The following is a 26,801-nucleotide window of genomic DNA, read 5'->3' on the forward strand; positions in this document are numbered from 1 at the left end:
CATGTGGCAAGGACTAAGGACCATCTGTGACTTTGGAAATAAATCATCTGCTTTGAAAACAATCTAAGCAGTGCGAGTCTGCCGATCAGCGCGTCAGGAAGCAGCAGTCAGATCAGCGATCACCATGCGATCACCGTGTCGGAGGACGAGGTTCGGAGGGCACTAAAGCGAGTGAATGTAAGGAAAGCAGCCGGACCTGATGGGATTTCTGGCCGTGTTCTGCGGTCCTGCGCTGATCAGCTCGCTGGTTTGTTTACATACATTTTTAATGAGTCTCTTGCTACATCGGTGGTTCCCACCTCATTCAAAAAATCAGTCATCATCCCTGTGCCTAAAAACAACAAACCCTCTTGTCTGAATGACTATCGTCCAGTTGCCCTCACATCAATAGTCATGAAGGTCTTTGAGGGACTGGTTAAAAACGTCATCTGCTCCTCCATACCGGATACTTTGGACCCTCTTCAGTTTGCCTATCGCCCTAACAGATCCACAGATGATGCTATCTCTCACATCCTGCACTCTTCTCTCACACACATTGACAGCAATAACAGGAACTATGTAAGGCTGCTATTTATTGACTATAGCTCAGCTTTTAATACTATAGTCCCCATAAAGCTAGCTTCTAAACTCATTAACCTCGGCCTGAATTCTTCACTCTGCAACTGGATTCTTGATTTCCTCACCGGCTGACCTCAAGTGGTGAAACTAGGCCAGTACACCTCCAGCTCCATCACCCTGAACATAGGAGCCCCACAGGGCTGTGTCCTGAGTCCCCTGCTCTACTCTCTCTACACACATGACTGCGTGTCTTCGCACAGCTCCACATCCATTATCAAATTTGCTGATGATACTGTGGTTCTGGGCCTCATTCACAACAATAATGAGACCGCATACTTGGATGAGGTAGAGAAATTGACATCATGGTGCCAGGACAACTGTCTCTTTCTGAATGTGAGCAAAACTAAAGAGCTGATTGTGGACTTCAGGAAGAAACAGCAGCAGCCCTATACTCCTCTTATGATCAGCGGGACCCCTGTGGAGAGGGTGAGCAGCTTCAAGTACCTTGGTGTAAACATCTCCGAGGACCTGACTTGGACTACTCACATTCAAACACAGGTTAATAAAGCCAGGAAAAGACTGTACCATCTGCGACAGCTGAGGAAATTCAGGGTCTCACCAGCAATCCTGAAAACTTTCTATTCTGGGGCTATAGAAAGTGTATTGACTCAATGCATCTCAGTGTGGTATGGGAACAGCTCCAGTCAAGACTGCAAAGCACTGCAGAGAGTTGTGCGCTTAGCTGAGCGCATCTCAGGGTCTGCTCTCCCCTCTCTACAGGACATCTACCTCAAATGCTGCAGAAGTAGAGCTACTAAAATCATCAAGGACCCCATCCACCCTAGTAACCATATTTTAACGTTGCTGCCATCTGGTAAGCGCTACCGTTGCCTGATGGCAAAAACCGAGAGACTCAGGAGGAGTTTCTTCCCCCAGGCCATCAGGCTCCTAAACTCTTAACCAGCACCTTAACATCCTCATGCCTCCACTTAATGTTCACTTTATCTTTTTCATTTTATTCACTACCTCACATAGACACACTGACAGTGTCACCGTGTTTGCACATTTGCTTCTTGTACATTCCTGTGTATCTTATATTTAAGAACACAGTAAAATGCATATATGCACATTGTACATCCCTGTACATCTTAATATTTAAGACTACAGTTTACGTTCATGCACATTATTTTGCGTTCTATATTTAATTCTACAATATACATCTTTTTTATATTTTATTCTTATATTTTTATTGTTTACTTTTATTTCATTCTTACATAGCTATATTTATGTATATTTTCATCTGTGTTGTTTTTCTTTAATAATTGCACTGTCCATGGAGCGGACCTGACTCACATTTCACTGCTGGTTATGTATGCTATATATAATTTAGTATGTGACGAATAAAAATCTTGAATCTTGAATCTTGAAAGAATATAACAGAGCGTTACGAAACTGACTGCGTGAGTGTGGCGAGTGTGAATGGCTCGTCCGTGACTCGGGATTCGCGCCGCGCGGGGAAGAGATGAGCGAGTATGAGAAGCATTCAGAGACACAGGCTGTGTGTGCGGTCTTCTGAGTTGGGAATAGCGAACATGCTATAAGAGATGCTCTTGATATGCATTGTGATGCAGCTTTTGTAAATTATATTTTTTGTTTGTTGTCTGTCTTTTCAAAGCTTAAGTTAACGAACGTTTTTCTTTAGTTTTAATTTGCCTAACTATTGACCTGACCCTGTAGATGCCATAATCCCACTCTGTCTCTCTCCTGCTTACCGTTTTTTTTTTTTTTAATGGTGGGCGTTTACGCAGCTGGCTAGAGCAGAGCTGATTGGGGAGAATGGAGGTGTCTTCACTCTATTGGTTAGTAAGACTGTCACTCAAGGCTGACAGTCGTGCATATGTGCAACGTCTCAAATTGCGATTTCGATTAATCGCACAGCCCTACTTCCTGAATGTGTGCTTGATGACAAGGGACCATTAGTCCACATCTGGTCAGATGGCCTTGTAGCTGAGTACAGAAAAGTCTTGCCATTCCTAGATCTAACTTGGTCAAAGAAAACTCTCAGAAGTAATCTGGACAGCTTAGCTACTTGGGAAAGAGACTCTGGTGACAAAGTCAGAGTAAGGATCGCAGCAGCCTCCTTTCAGGTCAACACAGAGAACCGACAGAAACATAAAAGTCCTAAGAAGGAGGGCAGTTGTCATTACTGTGGTAAAACTGGACACAGGATGAAAGAGTGTAGGAAAAGCAAGAAGACATTAGGAGAAATTAACAGCTTTACTCAGCTCCTACTCAGTCTACTTAGTTTTCTGAAGCAGCCCCTCCCCACGTCACCTAACTGTTGGAGCAGCATGCTCAGGTATTAACTGTTAGGTCTGTGAGTGCTTAACTTCCCCAGTAATGTACAACAAATATGAAAGATTCTTTGTAAATAAAACTACAGGAAGGTGACTATCACTTCCTCCCATTGAGAGAACGCTAGTTAAGTACACTCACAGCCTTCAAAGCTATAAGCACACTCCAGTCATTCACCTATCCTTTTTGGTTTATGATGTTTGTTATGACTGATGTTCCATTAGAGGATGGAGATGTCGTACAGTAAAGTTGCCCCCCCCCCCTCTTAAGGGATAGGATAGGACACATGGACCAGTGAGTTGCCCAGGAAAGAACCGAAATCAACAGGCTTCGGGGGCCATTCCTGCGGTGAAGATTCCCTCATAGGCCTTCCACCACCCACTAGTCTATCCTTGCCTCACTGTTCTTTAGGTGTCGCAGTAATTAAGAAATAGGGAAAGAAGGAACAACAATAGCAGACTCAAATCGAACAGAGGATAGAACCCTAGTGTTTGCAGTCTTTTACAACAAGTGGTGCTCTGTCGTCGTTTGTTTTCTTTCTTACTCTGTGCAGATACCACTTGATGGCTGTCCCGAGACCCATACGCATGACCTCATTACCTGTGTACGAAGCCACCACCTCTAAAAGACAACCAGACCCACAACCGAGCCAACTGTCATGGAAGAAAAATTAAATACACAATGCAGAGAATCACATACAGGAACTTCAGTCATCCATCAACATGATCAAGAATGCCATACTAGAAATCATCATGGACATCACACAAAGTATAGACTCCAGAAACAACATATTCTTAGAGCTGATGAATATGTCAAGAAATGCCTTGTTTGACTCACTTGTGCACAAACACGGTGGTCAAGAACTCTTGGAGCATTAATCCCGTCTCATGGTGTCATACAGGCCATTGATCAAGACAGAAGCTTATCGAATTCTGTACAGAAACTGCCCAATGATACAGCTTTGGCCCTGGGTAACATCTCAGACACTCTCGCTTCGCACAAGATAATGATCTTACAGAACAGAATGGCCTTGGATTACTTTCTTGCAATGCAAGGGGGAGCTTGCGCCATTATCGGACCTGAGTGCTGCACCGGGTTAATGGATCCAACAGAGAACTTGAACAAAATCCGACAAGACATTCTTGATCTTTCAGTAAAATTACACCAGATGACTGACAACAATTCTACATGGTTCGTAAACATGTTAGGTAAACCCTGGCTGTGGATCAAGGAAACAGCAATTCTGCTGTTGTTTTTCCTACTGGTGTACTGTACTATCTATGCATCCACAAAATCAAGTGTTTAATTCAACAACTAACCCATGCCCATCACAGGGAAATTACAGTTCCAACCAGGAAAGACTATTACCCATAAGAACTACACGAACCCTAGCTGCATATTTGTTTCTGTGTCAGCATGTCATTCTTCACTACAGACAGTCAACACATAGCAAGTGCTATGTGCCTGTGACAATCACAGGTTACAAGAATGGACCTTTAAGTGTCCAAATTTGTATTCTGTGAGAGTTATTAGAACTCTCAAAGGGTGAATTGTGGAATTACAAATTTATAAAACGTTAAATCTAGGTTCCAATTTAATAGTGTATATAAACTGAAAAAGTTGTGTGTAATTCGCTGTATGTTGATGATAATGCAACTGAGAGAGTTTAATGTGCACTTCTTGTGCGGTGTTTTGTTTAGCTCTCTTGGTGATTTTTTATTTTTTTTGGAGTGAAAAAGGACGCAATAAAATTAATAAAACATCAGTAAAGTTTTGGTCATCATTCAGATGAGGTCGGCTACACTTATGAAAGTTACAGAAGTTATTTAGTCAAGAATAGTGTGCAATCTTTTGTCTTTTGTTATTTAATTAGCATTAACGTACAGACAGCAGCGCTAGGATTATGCAACAGACATTATAGAGCTCAGTGCCTTCACACAGTTAAGCAACTGGCAACTGGGTGACGGTGAGGCAGCGTAGTCGTGGGTCAAAACACCGCTCCTCTGTTCCGATCAAAACATTAAACAGGTTCTCCCCACTCAGTGATACACCCACTGAGAAACCTGATGAAAGTGCTCTAGTTATTGGTGATTCTATTGTACGAAACGTGAATATAGAGACACCAGCCACCATAGTCAAATGTTTACCGGGAGCCAGAGCGCCTGACATCTTGGCAAATTTAAAAGTGCTGGTTAATGCTAAACGTAAATACAGTAAGATTGTTATTCATGCCGGCGTTAATGATGTTCGACTTCGCCAGTCGGAGATCACTAAAAATAACATTAAAGAGGTGTGTGAACTTGCAAGCACGATGTCAGACACAGTAATATGCTCTGGTGTCCTCCCTGCTTATCGTGGTGATGAGATGCATAGCAGATTGTCATCACTCAATGGCTGGATGTCTAAGTGGTGCCCACAGAATAACATAGGTTTCATAGACAATTGGACGAGCTTTTGGGGCAGACCTGACCTGTTTAAAAGAGATGGTCTTCATCCCTCCTGGGGTGGCGCCACTATTCTCTCTAGAAATATGGCAAATAGTCTTAGTGTTTATACTTGACTAACTGGGGCCCAGGTCAGGAAGCAGACAGACTGGCTAAACCGATCGTCTGCTAGCTGCCTCCCGTCACAGAGGTCAGTTAATTCTCAGCACATAGAGACTTTTTCACCTAGATATCACACTATAGAGACTGTGTCTGTTCCCCCAAACTAGAAAAAACAAAAAACGTCCAAACCAAGTTAAGATTAACAATTTAATTGAGGTTCAACGAATAAAAAACAGAAGCAATATGGATAAACAAATGATAAAGCTTGGCTTATTGAATATCAGATCCCTTTCTACGAAAACACTTTTTGTAAATAATATGATCACTGATCATAATATAGATGTACTCTGTTTGACAGAAACCTGATGATTACATTCTTTTAAATGAGTCCACCCCCCAAGATTACTGTTATAAACATGAGCCGCGTCTAAAAGGCAAAGGTGGTGGTGTTGCTTCAATTTATAACAACGTTTTCAGGATTTCTCAGAGGGCAGGCTTCAAGTATAACTCGTTTGAAGTAATGGTGCTTCATATAACATTATCCAGAGAAACAAATGTTAATGATAAATCCCCTGTTATGTTTGTACTGGCTACTGTATACAGGCCACCAGGACACCATACAGACTTTATTAAAGAGTTTGGTGATTTTACATCCGAGTTAGTTCTGGCTGCAGATAAAGTCTTAATAGTTGGTGATTTTAATATCCATGTTGATAATGAAAAAGATGCATTGGGATCTCCATTTATAGACATTCTGAACTCTATTGGTGTTAGACAACACGTTTCAGGACCTACTCATTGTCGAAATCATACTCTAGATTTAATACTGTCACATGGAATTGATGTTGATGGTGTTGAAATTATTCAGCCAAGCGATGATATCTCAGATCATTATTTAGTTCTGTGCAAACTTCATATAGCCAAAATTGTAAATTCTACTTCTTGTTACAAGTATGGAAGAACCATCACTTCTAACACAAAAGACTGCTTTTTAAGTTATCTAACTGATGTAACCAAATTCCTTAGCATATCCAAAACCTCAGAACAACTTGATGATGTAACAGAAACTATGGACTCTCTCTTTTCTAGCACTTTAAATAAAGTTGCTCCTTTACGCTTAAGGAAGGTTAAGGAAAACAGTTTGACACCATGGTATAATGAGCATACTCGCACCCTAAAGAGAGCAGCCCGAAAAATGGAGCGCAGCTGGAGGAAAACAAAACTAGAGGTATTTCGTATTGCTTGGCGGGAAAGTAACATATCCTACAGAAAAGCATTAAAAACTGCTAGATCCGATTACTTTTCTTCTCTTTTAGAAGAAAACAAACATAACCCCAGGTATTTATTCAATACAGTGGCTAAATTAACGAAAAATAAAGCCTCAACAAGTGTTGACATTTCCCAACACCACAGCAGTAATGACTTTATGAACTACTTTACTTCTAAAATCGATACTATTTGAGATAAAATTGCAGCCATTCAGCCGTCAGCTACAGTATCACATCAGACAGTGCACTATAGACCCCCTGAGGAACAGTTCCACTCATTCTCTACTATAGGAGAGGAAGAATTGTATAAACTTGTTAAATCATCTAAACCAACAACATGTATGTTAGACCCTATACCATCTAAGCTCCTGAAAGAGGTGCTTCCAGAAGTCATAGATCCTCTTCTGACTATTATTAATTCCTCATTGTCATTAGGATATGTCCCCAAAACCTTCAAACTGGCTGTTATTAAGCCTCTTATCAAAAAACCACAACTTGACCCCAAAGAACTAGTTAATTATAGACCAATCTCGAATCTCCCTTTTCTGTCCAAGATACTAGAAAAGGTGGTATCCTCACAGTTATATTCCTTCTTAGAGAAAAATGGTATATGTGAGGATTTCCAGTCAGGATTTAGACCGTATCATAGTACTGAGACTGCTCTCCTTAGAGTTACAAATGATCTGCTCTTATCATCTGATCATGGGTGTATCTCTCTATTAGTTTTATTGGATCTTAGTGCTGCGTTTGACACAATTGACCACAACATTCTTTTGCATAGACTTGAATACTTTGTTGGCATCAGTGGAAGTGCATTAGCATGGTTTAAATCGTACTTATATGACCGCCATCAGTTCGTAGCAGTGAATGAAGATGTATCCTATCGATCACAAGTGCAGTATGGAGTACCTCAAGGCTAAGTACTAGGGCCGCTACTCTTCACGCTTTATATGTTACCCTTGGGAGAAATCATCAGGAAACATGGTGTAAGCTTTCACTGTTATGCTGATGATACTCAGCTCTATATTTCTTCGCAGCCCGGTGAAACACACCAATTTGAAAAACTAATGGATTGCATAGTCGATATAAAAAACTGGATGACGAGTAATTTCTTACTGCTAAATTCTGAAAAAACAGAGGTGTTAATTATAGGACCTAAAAACGCCGCTTGTAATAACCTAGAACACTGTCTAAGACTTGATGGTTGCTCTGTCAATTCTTCGTCATCAGTTAGGAACCTAGGTGTGCTATTTGATCGCAATCTTTCCTTAGAAAGCCACGTTTCTAGCATTTGTAAAACTGCATTTTTCCATCTCAAAAATATATCTAAGTTACGGCCTATGCTCTCAATGTCAAATGCAGAAATGTTAATCCATGCATTTATGACCTCATGGTTAGATTATTGTAATGCTTTATTGGGTGGTTGTTCTGCACGCTTAGTAAACAAACTACAGCTAGTCCAAAATGCAGCAGCAAGAGTTCTTACTAGAACCAGGAAGTATGACCATATTAGCCCGGTCCTGTCAACACTGCACTGGCTCCCTATCAAGCATCTTATAGATTTTAAAATATTGCTTATTACTTATAAAGCCCTGAATGGTTTAGCACCTCAGTATTTGAATCAGAATCAGAATCAGAGAATCAGAAAGAGCTTTATTGCCAAGTATGCTTAAGCATACAAGGAATTTGTTTTAGTGACATAAGCTTCCAGTAAACAGAGACAACAACACACAGACCAAAAAAAAAAAAAAAAATATTACAGGAGAATTACAAATTGGCAAATAAATAAGTGTATAAACAATTGTGCTATAAATGATAATGGAATAGGATTGAATGAGATGCAGGAATGTTCTAGGATGGAGGGGTAACAAATAAATATAAGGATATTGCACATTTTTGCATAAGCATAAGTTTAAGTGGGAAACATTTAACTGTTCATGAGGTAGATTGCCTGGGGGAAGAAACTATTCTTGTGCCTTGCTGTTCTTGTATTTGCGGCTCTGAGGCGCCGGCCAGATGGCAAAAGTTCAAAGATGGGGTGACTTGGATGTGAGGAATCCAGAGTGATTTTCTGAGTCCTTTTCCTCACTCTGGATGTGTACAGTTCTTGGAGGGTGGGCAGGGGAGCACCAATAATCCTTTCAGCAGTCCGAACAGTTCTCTGTAGTCTTCTGATATCTGATTTTGTAGCTGAACTAAACCAGACAGTAATTGAAGTACACAGGACTGACTCAATGACGGCTGAGTAGAACTGTTTCAGCAGCTCCTGTGGCAGGTAAAACACTTCTCAGCTGGCGAAGGAAGTACAACCTTTGTTGGGCTTTTTTCACAATGGAGCCAATGTGATTGTCCCACTTCAGGTCCTGAGAGATGGTGGTTCCCAGGAATCTGAATGACTCCACTGCAGCCACAGTGCTGTTCATGATGGTGAGTGGGGAAAGTGCAGGGGGGTTTCTCCTAAAGTCCACAGTCATCTCCACTGTTTTGAGCGTGTTCAGCTCCAGGTTGTTAAGACTGCACCAGACAGCCAGCTGCTCAACCTCCTGTCTGTAAGCAGACTCGTCACCGTCCTGGATGAGGCCGATGACTGTAGTGTCGTCTGCAAACTTCAGGAGCTTGACAGAGGGGTCTTTAGAGGTGCAGTCGTTGGTGTACAGGGAGAAGAGCAGAGGGGAGAGAACACATCCCTGAGGGGTACCAGTGTTGGTGGAGCAGCTGTTTGACAGGAATTTCCCCAGTCTCACTAACTGTTGCCTATCTGTCAGAAAGCTGGTGATCCACTGACAGATAGAGCTAGGAACAGAGAGCTGGGTCAGTTTGGTCTGGAGGGCTGTTGGGATGATGGTGTTGAAAGCCGAACTAAAGTCCACAAACAGGATCCTCACATAAGTCCCTGTTTTGTCCAGATGTTGCAGGATGAAGTGCAATGCCATGTTGATTGCATCATCCACGGACCTGTTTGCTCGGTACGCAAACTGCAGGGGGTCCAGTAAGGGTCCAGTGATGTCCTTCAGATAAGCCAGAACCAGTTTTTCAAACGACTTCATGACGACAGACGTTAGAGCCACAGGTCTGTAGTCGTTAAGTCCTGTTATCTTGGGTTTCTTTGGAATGGGGATTATGCTGGAGCGTTTGAAGCAGGAAGGCACTTCACACAACTCCAGAGAGGTATGGAGAGGGGGATTGCAGGAGGTGTTAATGGTTGTGTAGGGAGATGGTCAGAGTGGGTGTTGGGGGTTTCAAATCTACAATAAAACTCATTCAGGTCGTTAGCAAGTTGTTGATTAGCCTCAATGCAAGGGGATGGTGTCTTGTAGTTTGTGATGGCTCTCAGTCCTCTCCAAACTGAAGTAGAGTCGTTGGAAGTAAACTGGTCTTCCAACTTTTTAGCGTAGGTCTTTTTAGCCGCTCTAATCTTCTAGCCACTCTAATGTTCAGTGTGTTCCTGGCCTGATTGTACAAGACCCTGTCCCCATTTCTGTAGGCATCCTCTTTGGCCTGACGAAGGTGTCTGAGTTTTACTGTAAACCATGGCTTATCATTGTTGAATGTCAAATAAGTCCTGGTAGGAATGCATATATCCTCACAGAAACTAATATAGGATGTTACAGTCTCTGTGAGTTCGTCCAGATCGGTGGTAGCAGCTTCAAAAACGCTCCAGTCTGTGATGTCAAAACAAGATTGTAAATCCTGCTCTGTTTCACTGGTCCATCTCTTCACAGTCTTTACTACAGGTTTAGCAGATTTAAGTGTCTGCTTGTAGGTCGGTATAAGATGAACCAGACAGTGATCAGAACGTCCCAAAGCTGCTCGTGGAACAGAGTGATATGCATCCTTTATTGTGGTGTAACAGTGATCCAGTATATTACTGTCTCTGGTGGGACAGGTAACATGCTGTCTGTATTTTGGCAGTTCACGGGAGAGATTGGCTTTATTAAAGTCCCCAAGAATGATTAAAACAGAGTCCGGGTGTTGTTGTTCTGTGTCTGTGATCTGATCAGCGAGTTTCTGTAAAGCTGAGCTCACATGCGCTTGAGGTGGAATGTAAACACTAACCAGAATGAACGAGTGAAACTCCCGCGGCGAATAGAACGGCTTGCAGTTGATAAACTGCGTTTCTAGATCAGGACAGCACATCTTCTTTAACACAGTTACATCTGTACACCACCGTTCATTGATGTAAAAGCATGTCCCGCCGCCGCGCGATTTCCCCGTTGATTCTGCTTCGCGGTCCGCTCTGAACAGCTGAAAGCCCGGCAGATGGAGTGCGCTGTCCGGTATGGCGTCATTCAGCCAGGTTTCCGTGAAACACAGAGCAGCAGAGTGAGAGAAATCCTTATTTGTCCGAGAGAGCAGAAGGAGTTCGTCCGTTTTGTTGGGGAGAGAGCGGAGATTTGCGAGATGGATGCTAGGCAACGGCGTTTGAAATCCGCGCTTCCTGAGTCTGACGAGCGCTCCCGCTCGCTTTCCCCGTCTGCGCGTCCTGAAGCGCTTGATCAACGCCGCTGCTCCTCCGATAACAATGTTCAGTAAAACGTCTGTATAATAGAAATCCGGAAAAATATCATGTGGTGTGTTCTGCCGAATGTTCAGCAGTTCATCCCTGGTGAAACTGATCGTGTTTGTTAAACAAAAAACAGGAAAAACGAACAAAAACAGTACAAACACTGGAGAGCCAAGCACTGAAGCAGCCATGTGCGGCGCCATCTTGGTATCCATTGAATGAGCTCCTTTTACATTATAATCCTCTATGTCCGCTACATTCTCAAAACTCAGGCAATTTGATAATACCTAGAATATCAAAATCAACTGCGGGCGGCAGATCCTTTTCCTATTTGGCGCCTAAACTCTGGAATAACCTACCTAACATTGTTCGGGAGGCAGATACACTCTTGCAGTTTAAATCTAGATTAAAGACCCATCTCTTTAACCTGGCATACACATAACATACTAATATGCTTTTATTATCCAAATCCGTTAAAGGATTTTTAGGCTGCATTAATTAGGTAAACCGGAACCGGAAACACTTCCCATAACACCCTATGTACTTGCTACATCATTAGAAGAATGGCATGTACGCTAATATTTGTCTGTTTCTCTCTTGTTCCGAGGTCACTGTGGCCACCAGATCCAGTCTGTGTCCAGATCAGAGGGTCACTGCAGTCACCCGGATCCAGTACGTATCCAGACCAGATGCTGGATCAGCACCTAGAAAGGACCTCTACATCCCTGAAAGACAGCGGAGACCAGGACAACTAGAGCCCCAGATACAGATCCCCTGTAAAGACCTTGTCTCAGAGGAGCACCAGGACAAGACCACAAGAAACAGATGATTCTTCTGCACAATCTGACTTTGCTGCAGCCTGAAATTGAACTACTGGTTTCGTCTGGTCAGAGGAGAACTGGCCCCCCAACTGAGCCTGGTTTCTCCCAAGGTTTTTTTCTCCATTCTGTCACCGATGGAGTTTCGGTTCCTTGCCGCTGTCGCCTCTGGCTTGCTTAGTTGGGGACACTTCATCTACAGCGATATCGTTGACTTGATTGCGAATAAATGCACAGAAACTATTTAACTGAACAGAGATGACATCACTGAATTCAATGATGAACTGCCTTTAACTATCATTTTTGCATTATTGACACTGTTTTCCTAATGAATGTTGTTCAGTTGCTTTGACGCAATGTATTTTTTTTAAAGCGCTATATAAATAAAGGTGACTTTGACTTTGACTTTGACACAGTTAATCAATAAACCCTTGGTTTGTTATATTGGCCTTTTTCCTTATATTGCCTATATGCCATGGTTGTAAATTGAGAAAAATCGGCTGATAAATATCGGCGGCTGATACATCAGTGCATCCCTAATATATATGTCAGCTCAATATCATACCCCAGCCCCTCCCCCCCATAACAAATCCCAGTTTAACTCCTGGTGGCAGCTATGGCTTGTGATGTCAAAAAAGGAAGATGAAGGGTATGGCAAAGAGAATGGCTGAATAACAGAGAAAAGCATGGACTTTCTGTTCTTCATAAACAACTCGAGGCGAGTTGGTGTGTGGTGTGTGGCAAAGCTGCATGATACACTGGACAGCGCAGAGCGAATACATTTACATTACAGTTCATATTGAGAGTTTACAGAGGATCAGAGTATGATTTATTGAAAAAAAAAAAAATATATATATATATATATATTTACTTATCATTAAGGGGATTAGTGTTTAGCTTTTGTTGGGCTCTTGACCCTTGACTTTCGAATGTTAGCTTTTCTCTGGCTGCAGCAACTTTGTGTTAATAAAACACTTTTGTAATAGCAAGAAACAGCAGGATAAATTATGATCAGGTGTCATGTATTTTTACGTCTTCTTTTACTGTTGGATTTGATTATTGATACACTATAAAACCGAAACAAATTGCCAGTGGTGATGACATCAGTAAGCCATCCAAGATCCAAGCATACTTTCAAAAAAAAAAAAGTTAAGTGACATACAGCCAAGTATGATGACCCATACTCAGAATTCGTGCTCTGCATTAAACCCATCCAAAGTGTACACACACAGCAGTGAACACACACAACGAGCATCATTTATGCTTTGGTGTCCGGGGAGCAGTTGGGGGTTTGGTGCCTTGCTCAAGGGCACCTCAGTCATGGTATTGCCAGCCCGAGACTCAAACCCACAACCCTAGGGTTAGGAGTCAAACTCTCTAACAACTAGGTCACGACTTCCCCTTTAAAATGTTTAATAACAATACCACCATTTTTACAGTGAAAGAAGGGAATTGTTCTTACACAGATATGGTCTATGCTGGATTAGCATTTAATCTGCTTTTATGTGGATCAGGCAGCTTTAGTGACTGATTGTAAAAACTTTACCTGACCTCCAGAGACACACCCTTGAGCCAGAGCTGAACTTTACACATGTGAACAGGGAGAGGGGACATATAGGAAAAGAACGGATGATTCTCTATCATACATCATGCAAATATCAGTGTATATAATGTATAATAACAAATATTGTGTGTGCGTGGCTCAGGGAGGACTCCTATATCGAAGAGCTGCCACTAGACTTGACTACATCGCTGTGATCTATTATCTCAGATGAGTCTCATTCACTAATAACTTTACATTACCTCATTACCCTCCCAGCAGAGGGATTTAAATCAAGTCCCTGTGATTATCTGTGTCTAATTCAGATCTGGTTTTTGCTTTTGCACTTCACAAGCAAACAGTGTTTATTAATCATTGACAGAAATTCTTTCACTATCATTGTTATAGAAAAAACAGGTTGTAAACGCTGGGTCAAATCAGGTAATCAGATAACATGACCTGATAAAAATGACAACTTGACAATATCTGACATGAATGTTACCAAACCAGAGTTAATCATATCTTGAGTCCACCCCCCAAGATGAGCCACGTCTAAAAGGCAAAGGGGGAGGTGTTGCTTCAATTTATAACAACGTTTTCAGGATTTCTCAGAGGGCAGGCTTCAAGTATAACTCGTTTGAAGTAATGGTGCTTCATATAACCTTATCCAGAGAAACAAATGTTAATGATAAATCCCCTGTTATGTTTGTACTGGCTATTGTATACAGGCCACCAGGGCACCATACAGACTTTATTAAAGAGTTTGCTGATTTTACATCCGAGTTAGTTCTGGCTGCAGATAAAGTTTTAATAGTGGGTGATTTTAATATCCATGATGCATTGGGATCAGTATTTATAGACATTCTGAACTCATTGTCGAAATCATACTCTAGATTTAATACTGTCACATGGAATTGATGTTGATGGTGTTGAAATTGCAGCCAAGTGATGATATCTTAGATCATTATTTAGTTTTGTGCAAACTTCATATAGCCAAAATTGCAAATTCTACTTCTTGTTACAAGTATGGTAGAACCATCACTTCTACCACAAAAGACTGCTTTTTAAGTTATCTTCCTGATGTATCCAAATTCCTGAGCATATCCAAAACCTCAGAACAACTTGATGATGTAACAGAAACTATGGACTCTCTCTTTTCTAGCATTTTAAATACAGTTGCTCCTTTACGCTTAAGGAAGGTTAAGGAAAACAGTTTGACACCATGGTATAATGAGCATACTCGCACCCTAAAGAGAGCAGCCCCAAAAATGGAGCGCAGCTGGAGGAAAACAAAACTAGGTGTATTTTGTATTGCTTGGCGAGAAAGTAACCTATCCTACAGAAAAGCATTAAAAACTGCTAGATCCTTTTAGAAGCAAACAAACATAACCCCAGGTATTTATTCAACACAGTGGCTAAATTAACGAAAAATAAAACCTCAACAAGTGTTGACATTTTCCAGCATCACAGCAGTAATGACTTTATGAACTACTTTACTTCTAAAATCGATACTATTTGAGATAAAATTGTAACCATTCAGCCGTCAGCTACAGTATCGCATCAGACAGTGCACTATAGACCCCCTGAGGAACAGTTCCACTCATTATCTACTTTAGGAGAGGAAGAATTGTATAAACTTGTTAAATCATCTAAACCAACAACATGTATGTTAGACCCTATACCAACTAAGCTCCTAAAAGAAGTGCTTCCAGAAGTCATAGATCCTCTTCTGACTATTATTAATTCCTCATTGTCATTAGGATACTTCCCCAAAACCTTCAAACTGGCTGTTATTAAGCCTCTCATCAAAAAATCCACAACTTGGCCCCAAAGAACTAGTTAATTATAGACCAATCTCGAATCTCCCTTTTCTGTCCAAGATACTAGAAAAGGTGGTATCCTCACAATTATATTCCTTCTTAGAGAAAAATGGTATTTGTGAGGATTTCGGAGGACGCGAGCCGGGTCCCGGGCGACGACTTCTCCCCCTCCTGCCTTCGACATCTCCATCCGGAACCGCTTCGCTCCCCTCCGCGAGACAGGACGCGACGCTGTGATCATCGGAGACTCCATCGTCCGACACGTAAGTGCTACGTTAGCCGAAGGTAAAGTGCACACTCATTGTTTGCCTGGTGCTCGTGTTCTCGATGTTTCTGCGCAGATACCCGCGATCCTGAAGGTCGACGAGAGCCCCAGAGCGGTCGTGCTTCACGCCGGGGTTAACGACACCACGCTGCGGCAGACGGAGACGTTGAAGAGGGACTTCAGCAGCCTGATCGAGACGGTTCGCAGCACGACGCCCGAGGCGACGATCGTCGTGTCAGGACCACTGCCCACGTATCGACGAGGACACGAAAGGTTCAGTAGACTTTTTGCTTTAAATGAATGGTTGTTGTCATGGTGTAAAGAACAGAAACTGCTATTTGTTAATAACTGGAATCTTTTCTGGGAGCGTCCTAGGCTGTTTCGCGCTGATGGATTACACCCCAGCAGAATCGGAGCGGAGCTGCTCTCTGACAACATCTCCAGGACACTTCGCTCCATGTGACTAGTAAGACAATTCTCTAATAACTATTATGATGAGTTTTGTTCCACCCGCTTAAATGATAAAAGTACTTGTGCTGTAAAAACTATTAAGACTGTGTCTGTTCCCCGAATAGTGAGGTCAAAATATAATGTAGGATCTAGAAAAAATCTTATCGTAATTAAACCAGAAAAATGTAAAGTAAATGAACAAAAACAATTTTTAAAGTTTGGGCTCATAAATATTAGATCACTCACACCCAAAGCAGTTATTGTAAATGAAATGATCACAGAAAATAGTTTTGATGTACTCTGCTTGACTGAAACCTGGCTAAAACCAAATGATTATTTTGGTCTAAATGAGTCTACTCCACCAAACTACTGTTATAAGCATGAGCCCCGTCAGACTGGTCGTGGAGGAGGTGTTGCAACAATATATAGTGATATTCTCAATGTTACCCAGAAAACAGGATACAGGTTTAACTCTTTTGAAATACTTCTGCTAAATGTTACACTGTCAGACATGCAAAAGAAATCTAATGTATCTCTTGCTCTGGCTACTGTGTATAGACCACCAGGGCCGTATACAGAATTCCTAAAAGAATTTGCAGATTTCCTCTCAGACCTTCTAGTTACAGTTGATAAGGCGCTAATCATGGGAGATTTTAATATTCACGTTGATAATGCAAATGATACATTAGGACTTGCGTTTACTGACCTAATAAACTCCTTTGGAGTCAAGCAAAATGTCACCGGGCCCACTCATCGTTTTAATCATACACTAGATCTAATTATATCGCATGGAATCGATCTTACTGCTATAGATATTGTACCCCAATGTGATGATATTACAGACCATTTCCTTGTATCGTGCATGCTGCGTATAACTGATATTAACTATATGTCTCAGCGTTACCGTCTGGGCAGAACTATTGTTCCAGCCACCAAAGACAGATTCGCAAATAACCTGCCTGATCTATCTCAACTGCTATTTGTACCCAAAAATACACATGAATTAGACGAAATTACTGACAACATGGGCACTATTTTCTCTAATACATTAGAAGCTGTTGCCCCCATCAAATTGAAAAAGGTTAGAGAAAAACGTACTGTGCCATGGTATAACAGTAATACTCACTCTCTCAAGAAAGTAACTCGTAGTCTTGAACGCAAATGGAGAAAAACTAACTTGGAAGTTTTTAAAATTGCATGGAAAAACAGTATGTCCAGCTATAGACAGGCTCTAAAAACTGCTAGGGCAGAGCATATCCACAAACTCATTGAAAATAACCAAAACAATCCAAGGTTTTTATTTAGCACAGTGGCTAAATTAACAAATTACCAGACGCCACCTGATTCAAATATTCCACCAACGTTAAATAGTAATGACTTTATGAATTTCTTCACTGATAAAATAGATAACATTAGAAATACAATAGCGAATGTAGATTCTACAGCGTCTAACACTTCAGTTTCATCCATCGCACCCAAAAATAAACTGCAGTGCTTTACAAATATAGGACAGGAAGAGCTAAATAAACTTATCACTGTATCTAAACCAACAACATGTTTATTAGATCCTGTACCCACTAAATTACTAAAAGAGCTGTTACCTGTAGCCGAAGAACCGCTTCTCAATATCATTAACTCGTCGTTATCTTTAGGTCACGTCCCAAAACCATTCAAGCTGGCGGTTATCAAGCCTCTTATTAAGAAACCAAAACTAGATCCTAGTGTACTGGCAAATTATAGGCCTATTTCAAATCTTCCATTTATGTCTAAAATTTTAGAAAAAGTTGTGTCTGCTCAATTGAGCACCTTCCTGCATAAAAATGATCTGTATGAAGAATTTCAGTCAGGTTTTAGGCCCCACCATAGCACAGAAACTGCACTTGTTAAAATTACAAATGACCTGCTTCTTGCGTCAGATCAAGGCTGCATCTCATTTCTAGTCTTACTTGATCTTAGTGCTGCGTTCGACACCATAGATCATGACATACTCATAGATCGATTACAAAACTATACAGGTATTCAAAGGCAGGCTCTAAGATGGTTTAGATCCTACCTGTCCGATCGCTACCATTTTGTTTACTTAAATGGGGTGTCATCTCATTTATCATCAGTAAAATATGGAGTGCCACAAGGATCCGTCCTAGGTCCCCTTCTATTTTCAATATACATGTTGCCCCTTGGTAATATTATTAGAAAATACGGAATTAGCTTCCACTGTTATGCTGATGATACTCAGCTATATATTTCAACGAGACCAGATGAAACTTCCCAATTATCTAAGCTAACAGAGTGTGTTAAAAATGTAAAAGATTGGATGACAAATAATTTTCTCCAATTAAATTCGGATAAGACAGAGATATTAATTATTGGACCAAAAAACACCACACAGAATCTTGTAGATTACAATCTGCAACTAGACGGATGTACTGTTACTTCCTCTACAGTCAGAAATCTGGGTGTTATATTAGACAGCAATTTGTCTTTTGAAAATCATATTTCCAATGTTACAAAAACCGCATTCTTCCATCTTAGAAACATTGCCAAGCTACGAAACATGTTATCTGTTTCTGATGCAGAAAAGCTAGTTCATGCTTTCATGACCTCTAGACTGGACTATTGTAATGGACTTCTAGGTGGTTGTCCTGCTTCGTCAATAAACAAGCTACAGGTAGTCCAAAATGCAGCAGCTAGAGTCCTTACCAGGTCAAGAAAATATGATCATATTACCCCAATTTTACAGTCTCTGCACTGGCTACCTATTAAGTTCCGTATCTGTTACAAATTATCATTACTTACCTATAAGGCCCTAAATGGTTTAGCTCCTGCGTACCTAACTAGCCTTCTACCACGCTACAACCCATCACGCACCCTAAGGTCACAAAACGCTGGACTTTTGGTAGTTCCTAGGATAGCAAAGTCCACTAAAGGAGGTAGAGCTTTTTCACATTTGGCTCCCAAACTCTGGAATAGCCTTCCTGATAATGTTCGGGGTTTAGACACACTCTCTCTGTTTAAATCTAGATTAAAAACGCATCTCTTTCGCCAAGCATTCGAATAATGTATCTCTTAAATTGTGAGTGTAGTTGCATCTGCATTTTTATTCTTTAGCTTAGGTTAAACTAATTTTACTTTGTTGGATCAGCAGCTATGCTAATGATGTCTCTATTTTGTTTCTATGTTTTGCCACGGGATTTACATCCCGTGGTAACTAGGATTTAAGCTCCAGTCTGGATCCAGAACACCTGAGAAGAGATGATGCTGACCCTCAGAGGACCCCAGATGATCCTAACCTTGAATCAACAAACAGAACTAACAATTATTGCTACATGTGTGACTGCATCATATAATTACTATTAATTAATAATATTGATAGTTCATCATCTAGCTGACTACGTCTTGTATTATTATTATTATTTTTATTTTTCTAAAATCCTGGCAAACGTGCACAAACTACTAGCTACTACTAAATATTGTAGAAACATAATTTTCTGTAAAGTTGCTTTGTAACGATTTGTATTGTAAAAAGCGCTATACAAATAAACTTGAATTGAATTGAATTGAATTGAATTTCCAGTCAGGATTTAGACCGTACTTTAGTACTGAGACTGCTCTCCTTATCATCAGAATCTAGATGTGCTATTTGATCGCAATCTTTCCTTAGAAAGCTACGTTTCTAGCATTTGTAAAATTTCATTTTTCCATCTCAAAAATATATCTAAATTACGGCCTATGATCTCAATGTCAAATGCAGGAATGTTAATCCATGCATTTATGACCTCAAGGTTAGATTATTGTAATGCTTTATTGGGTGGTTGTTCTGCACACTTAGTAGTAGTTTGTCTAGTCTGCAGCAAGAGTTCTTACTAGAACCAGGAAGTATGACCATATTAGCCCGGTCCTGTCAACACTGCACTGGCTCCCTATCAAACATCTTATAGATTTTAAAATATTGCTTATTACTTACAGTATAAAGCCCTGAATGGTTTAGCACCCCAGTATTTGAATGAGCTCCTTTCACATTATAATCCTCTACGTCCGCTACGTTCTCAAAACTCAGGCAATTTGATAATACCTAGAATATCAAAATCAACTGCGGGTGGCAAATCATTTTCCTATTTGGCGCCCAAACTCTGGAATAACCTACCTAACATTGTTCGGGAGGCAGACACACTCTTGCAGTTTAAATCTAGATTAAAGACCCATCTCTTTAACCTGGCTTACACATAACATACTAATATGCTTTTAATATCCAAATCCGTTAAATGATTTTTAGGCTGCATTAATTAGGTAAACCGGAACCGGTAACACTTCCCATAACACCCGATGTACTTGCTACATCATTAGAAGAATGGCATCTACGCTAATATTAGTCTGTTTCTCTCTTATTCCGAGGTCTGTATCCAGATCAAAGGGTCACTGCAGTCACCCGGATCCAGTACGTATCCAGACCAGATGGTGGATCAGCATCTAGAAAGGACCTATACATCCCTGAAAGACAGCGGAGACCAGGACAACTAGAGCCCCAGAAACAGATCCCCTGTAAAGACCTTGTCTCAGAGGAGCACCAGGACAAGACCACAGGAAACAGATGATTCTTCTCCCTTCTGCACTGACTTTGCTGCAGCCTGGAATTGAACTACTGGTTTCGTCTGGTCAGAGGAGAACTGGCCCCCCAACTGAGCCTGGTTTCTCCCAAGGTTTTTTTCTCCATTCTGTCACCGATGGAGTTTCGGTTCCTTGCCGCTGTCGCCTCTGGCTTGCTTAGTTGGGGTCACTTCATCTACAGCGATATCGTTGACTTGATTGCAAATAAATGCACAGACACTATTTAACTGAACAGAGATGACATCACTGAATTCAATGATGAACTGCCTTTAACTGCCATTTTGCATTATTGACACACTGTTTTCCTAATGAATGTTGTTCAGTTGCTTTGACGCAATGTATTTTGTTTAAATCGCTATATAAATAAAAGTGACTTGACTTGACCTCTAAGCTTGTTTTGTGTCTAGATTCCAGCTCTGTTCTCTCTCTGGACCTTCAGCTTCAAAAGATGCATCATGGGAACCATTTAAACGCTGCTTTTCCTTTACTCTCTACTGCAGATCATCCACAGAAATATTCTTAATCAAAAGTTTAAGTGCAAAACGAAATACATATTTGTGCATTTTTCATTTTGTTAATTGTGTGGCTTATTTCACCAGAATTAGATTAAAGAGAAATAAAGAAAGTACAAACCATTTAATATTATTAGAATTACAAACACAAATATAAACATATACAGGTCCATGTTCGGTTATGATAAATGATCATCATCTCTTAGCCTTGTCAAAGTCAAACTGAAGTTTAATAAGAGATCATTCTGGTGCATCTAGACATGTTGAAATCTGTTCAAGTTTACAGAGAAACTGCAACTAATACAGACTGGTTACTATTGAAAAAAATGAAAAGCATCTCTAAAGGAAGTGCTGCCTGACGATTAGAAACACATATACACACATAACGAGAAAAAATAAATCTGAATAAAAGCTTTTAGAATCATCATCATCATCATCATCTCAAGTAAATCATCCAACAAAACTATTGAAAGCTTAAGACATGAAGCAAAATCATGCTGAAGATGAAGAGTAAAGCAGGAGAGAGTCTTAATGTGTTTATAACACATGCACTGATTTTAAACTCTACTGAAGGAGGAAACGTGATGATGATTTTTCTTCATTATTAGGTACAAATAATTACATTTTGATTAACTGTTCTGTAAAGTAATGCATACAGGCACAATCTCATTTCAATAATTTAAGCAGAAGCCTCTACAGCAAAATATATTTTTACAATCACAAGCAAAATAAATTGAGTCAAATGTGTCCAAAACTTGAACGGATCCTGTAAGTTTGCAGATATTTAAACAGGACATAATTAACTATGTGCCTTGCCTTCAGAATCAACTTAAAGAGAAATAAAAACATGTACATACCGTCAGATATAAGAGGACTAACAGTCCCTAAAAGGAGCATAAGCAGCTCCATGTTCAGCTGAAGTTCAGTTCATCTCTCTGCGTCGTCAAAGTGAAAGTGATCTGCTGCAATGAAGGAAGTAACATTAAACCTGCACTGCTTTCTTTCTGAATCTGCAGCTCATCGAGATAAACAGTTCTGATTAAATGGAGAGGCATCATGAAGAATGAAATAATAAAGAAAAGGACAATAAGAACAAACAGCATCTGAAAAGAGAGTATAATCTGAAACTACACATGTTTTAAAGATCAAGAAATAAGCAGAAATTTGACCCTAAATTAAAAAACTGATGATTATATGTAATTATTATAATTATTCTATTATTTATATATAATTAAATACAAACATAAATTATGTTTATTTATAGCCTATATAAACACAATGAACTTATACTGTGTTAATCAATGAAACATTCATAAAAGATATAAATGCTTCTCTAATGCGTCTTTCTCTCACTGCAGTTTAAATACAAGACTATATTCAGAGGAGAGACAAACACTTCATTAAACTCTCAGCATTATGTTTGTGATGGACAGATGATGATCTTTAAAGAGACAGCTCACCCAAAATCTCAGTCAGACTGGAGTTTCACTTCTGTGTGAACTTCTCTGTGTCTCTTTTTAGGTTAAACAAATTAAATACACTCCTTATGGTCACCATCTACCTTGTAATTATTGTAAACTTTAACTAAATGGATCTGTCCTAATGGAGCAGAAATGTGTGTTACTGTATGGCCAGAGACATGTTCCTGTATTGTAGCTGTTTTAACTGAATCTTGCACACTTGAAGTGAATCATGATGGTTATAAATTATTTTTCAGCGTGTAATGAGACGGACTCAATCAGTGGATTGACACCAACTCCAGAATCCTGTGAGTTTAACTGTATGTCAACAAACATTAAAACACAATCAGTCCAAAGTTTAGTGGAGGACAAATCATTTATAATTTAGTTCATTTATACAACCCGAATTCCGGAAAAGTTGGGACGTTTTTTAAATTTTAATAAAATGAAAACTAAAAGACTTTCAAATCACATGAGTCAATATTTTATTCACAATAGAACATAGATAACGTAGCAAATGTTTAAACTGAGAAATTTTACACTTTTATCCACTTAATTAGCTCATTTAAAATTTAATGCCTGCTACAGGTCTCAAAAAAGTTGGCACGGGGGCAACAAATGGCTAAAAAAGCAAGCAGTTTTGAAAATATTCAGCTGGGAGAACATCTAGTGATTAATTAAGTTAATTGATATCAGGTCTGTAACATGATTAGCTATAAAAGCTTTGTCTTAGAGAAGCAGAGTCTCTCAGAAGTAAAGATGGGCAGAGGCTCTCCAATCTGTGAAAGACTGCGTAAAAAAATTGTGGAAAACTTTAAAAACAATGTTCCTCAACGTCAAATTGCAAAGACTTTGCAAATCTCATCATCTACAGTGCATAACATCATCAAAAGATTCAGAGAAACTGGAGAAATCTCTGTGCGTAAGGGACAAGGCCGGAGACCTTTATTGGATGCCCGTGGTCTTCGGGCTCTCAGACGACACTGCATCACTCATCGGCATGATTGTGTCAATGACATTACTAAATGGGCCCAGGAATACTTTCAGAAACCACTGTCGGTAAACACAATCCGCCGTGCCATCAGCAGATGCCAACTAAAGCTCTATCATGCAAAAAGGAAGCCATATGTGAACATGGTCCAGAAGCGCCGTCGTGTCCTGTGGGCCAAGGCTCATTTAAAATGGACTATTTCAAAGTGGAATAGTGTTTTATGGTCAGACGAGTCCAAATTTGACATTCTTGTTGGAAATCACGGACGCCGTGTCCTCCGGGCTAAAGAGGAGGGAGACCTTCCAGCATGTTATCAGCGTTCAGTTCAAAAGCCAGCATCTCTGATGGTATGGGGGTGCATAAGTGCATACGGTATGGGCAGCTTGCATGTTTTGGAAGGCTCTGTGAATGCTGAAAGGTATATAAAGGTTTTAGAGCAACATATGCTTCCCTCCAAACAACGTCTATTTCAGGGAAGGCCTTGTTTATTTCAGCAGGACAATGCAAAACCACATACTGCAGCTATAACAACAGCATGGCTTCGTCGTAGAAGAGTCCGGGTGCTAACCTGGCCTGCCTGCAGTCCAGATCTTTCACCTATAGAGAACATTTGGCGCATCATTAAACGAAAAATACGTCAAAGACGACCACAAACTCTTCAGCAGCTGGAAATCTATATAAGGCAAGAATGGGACCAAATTCCAACAGCAAAACTCCAGCAACTCATAGCCTCAATGCCCAGACGTCTTCAAACTGTTTTGAAAAGAAAAGGAGATGCTACACCATGGTAAACATGCCCCGTCCCAACTATTTTGAGACCTGTAGCAGAAATCAAAATTGAAATGAGCTCATTTTGTGCATAAAATTGTAAACTTTCTCAGTTTAAACATTTGCTATGTTATCTATGTTCTATTGTGAATAAAATATTGGCTCATGTGATTTGAAAGTCTTTTAGTTTTCATTTTATTAAAATTTAAAAAACGTCCCAACTTTTCCGGAATTCGGGTTGTAGTATTACTCTATTTATTTAATTATTGTCTGTTTTTTATGTGGATCGGCTGATTTAGTTATTTATATGTAATAGCTCAGTTGTGGTGGTTGTTTGCTCTTTTGTTCATCTTGATCTGTTTCATGCTGTGTAAAAGGATCTTCAGGTGATTTGTGAGTAGTGCTAAAAGAAGAACATAATAAAGGTAAAATCCGCGGAGCGTCCTGCAGTTGGCGCCAGATCTGTATTCAAACACAAAACCCCGCCCATAATAACCAACCGTCTTCTGAGGAGAGGGGAGCACTTCGGGGGTTTTGGGTCATGTAATTTGGAATCATTAATGGACTACAATTCACTGCAAGTGATCTCCTTTTCTCTGATAGGAGGAAGAGGAAGACTGGATCATCTTCAGAGAGTTTCATTGTCTTGACTTTCAGAACTGAACACGACACGCAGTTTGAACGCTGAATGGAGGATGACAGACATCAAATATACTTCCTCAGTATGAGTTTCCAGAACAATCTTTCTAAGACATGCTTGACCTGAAATCAGAACACTAAACTGAAGTGTGATAATGTGTTACGCTGTTACACAAACAGGGCCCCAGCTACACCCGACTCTACACTGATCAACATCTCGAGGAGGTGCAGCTTCACACGCTACATGTAACGTTACAGACAGAGACCTGAACATGAACTGAACACTTCATGGAATCAGATATCTCTGCTTCTCAACACTAAACACAGATATTTGCTTCTGATACAGTTCTGTTTCAAAAATGAAAGTGAAACTAACTAATGCAGCTCATTCCATCCATAATTTCAGTCACAATAAATATAAACCCATGTGTTAGCGCTGACTCTCACATTTACATTGTATATGGATTATATGTCAAATGTTTAGCCTACCTTTAAGAACATCTTGAACTCAATTTCAAAACGCCATGTTACTTCACGAGAGCAGGAAGTCATCTGTGGGTGGAGTGACGTGTTAGTGATGTGTTGTTCTTCTCGAATCTTTAATGTGATTCGGAAAGAACGAGTCGTCTCGGGGAGTGATTCGTTAATTTTTAACGAATCTTTAATGTGACTTGTTAAGAACGAGTCGTCTCGGGGAGTGATTTGTTCATTTTGCTAAACGAGACTCAAAAGGTCCGAGTCGGTAAAATGATCCGAACTTCCCATCACTATTTTATTTTTTATTTTTTTAATTGAACAAACATAACAGCAAATACAGTTTTATCTACAATATAATATATATATATATATATATATATATATATATATATATATATATATATATATATATATATAAACAGTAGATAAAGAGCAAGTAAAGTAAAAAGCAAGTAAAATAGACAAAGGTAAAACAAAATAATAACAAAATAATAAATAATAATATAGCCAGGGGTAACATATCCTTTAAATATATTCAAGAGAGATAGAAATGCCTCGAGTCCCTTTTGTTTTCATTATAAAGAAGCATAAACATTATACTTTGTGCACAATGTAACTGACTTTAAAGCTTTGGCATAGTTGGAAGAAGATATAGTACTCAAATAATATTTCAGGTCATTGCAAAAGACAATAAAAAGAGGTTTGACAGACAAAAATGTACACTTGTGTACAGAAAACTTGGCTAGAAAAATAAATAGATTTACAAGAAAATACTTGTCTTTTAGATTTCTGTCAGAGTTATAAGAACCAAATAACACATCCTTAAACCCCATAGAAAAATTGACTAATAAGGAAGCACGTACAAATAGACAAAATTTTCCCAAAAAGTAGCTACATGAACACAATCCCAAAAAAGGTGAGGTATGAGGTATAGACTCGTCTTCCACTCCACAGAAGGAGCATAGTGGATCCAACTCTGGAAACATTTTTTTGATAAAAAGATTGACTGGGTAAAATCGATGTAGCAACTTGAATGATACCTCTTTAACCTTATTAGTGATTAGATATTTGTTGGATAGAGACCACACTTTCTTCCAAGGAATATCATTAAAACAAATACTCCAATATGATATTATAGAAGGGACAGTAATAATATCATTCTGAAAAAGTTGTCTAATCTTTCTATTCCTAAGAGAGGGACTAGATAAAAAACAGATCTTATTCC

General features: G+C 39.8%; 1 protein-coding gene across 3 annotated transcripts in view; it reads right to left on the minus strand.

The window, feature by feature from the left end:
* The window catches only part of LOC132092689 (butyrophilin-like protein 2), a 45,316-nt gene that overhangs the window by 13,827 nt on the left and 4,688 nt on the right, over nucleotides 1-26,801 (minus strand). The window contains exons 1-2 of one of the 3 annotated variants that reach the window (XM_059499070.1): nucleotides 25,589-25,666; nucleotides 22,099-22,203 (exon numbers count right to left, since the gene is read on the minus strand). In XM_059499070.1, coding sequence (XP_059355053.1) covers nucleotides 22,099-22,150 — 52 coding nt within the window. In that variant the 5' untranslated portion in view covers nucleotides 22,151-22,203; nucleotides 25,589-25,666. Of the gene's footprint in view, nucleotides 1-22,098; nucleotides 22,204-25,588; nucleotides 25,667-26,801 lie in introns of those variants that run through there. The other 2 variants (XM_059499230.1, XM_059499149.1) reach the window with 2 other exon arrangements.

This window comes from Carassius carassius, chromosome 1 (assembly GCF_963082965.1).
Source record: "Carassius carassius chromosome 1, fCarCar2.1, whole genome shotgun sequence".
Taxonomy (NCBI): domain Eukaryota; kingdom Metazoa; phylum Chordata; class Actinopteri; order Cypriniformes; family Cyprinidae; genus Carassius; species Carassius carassius.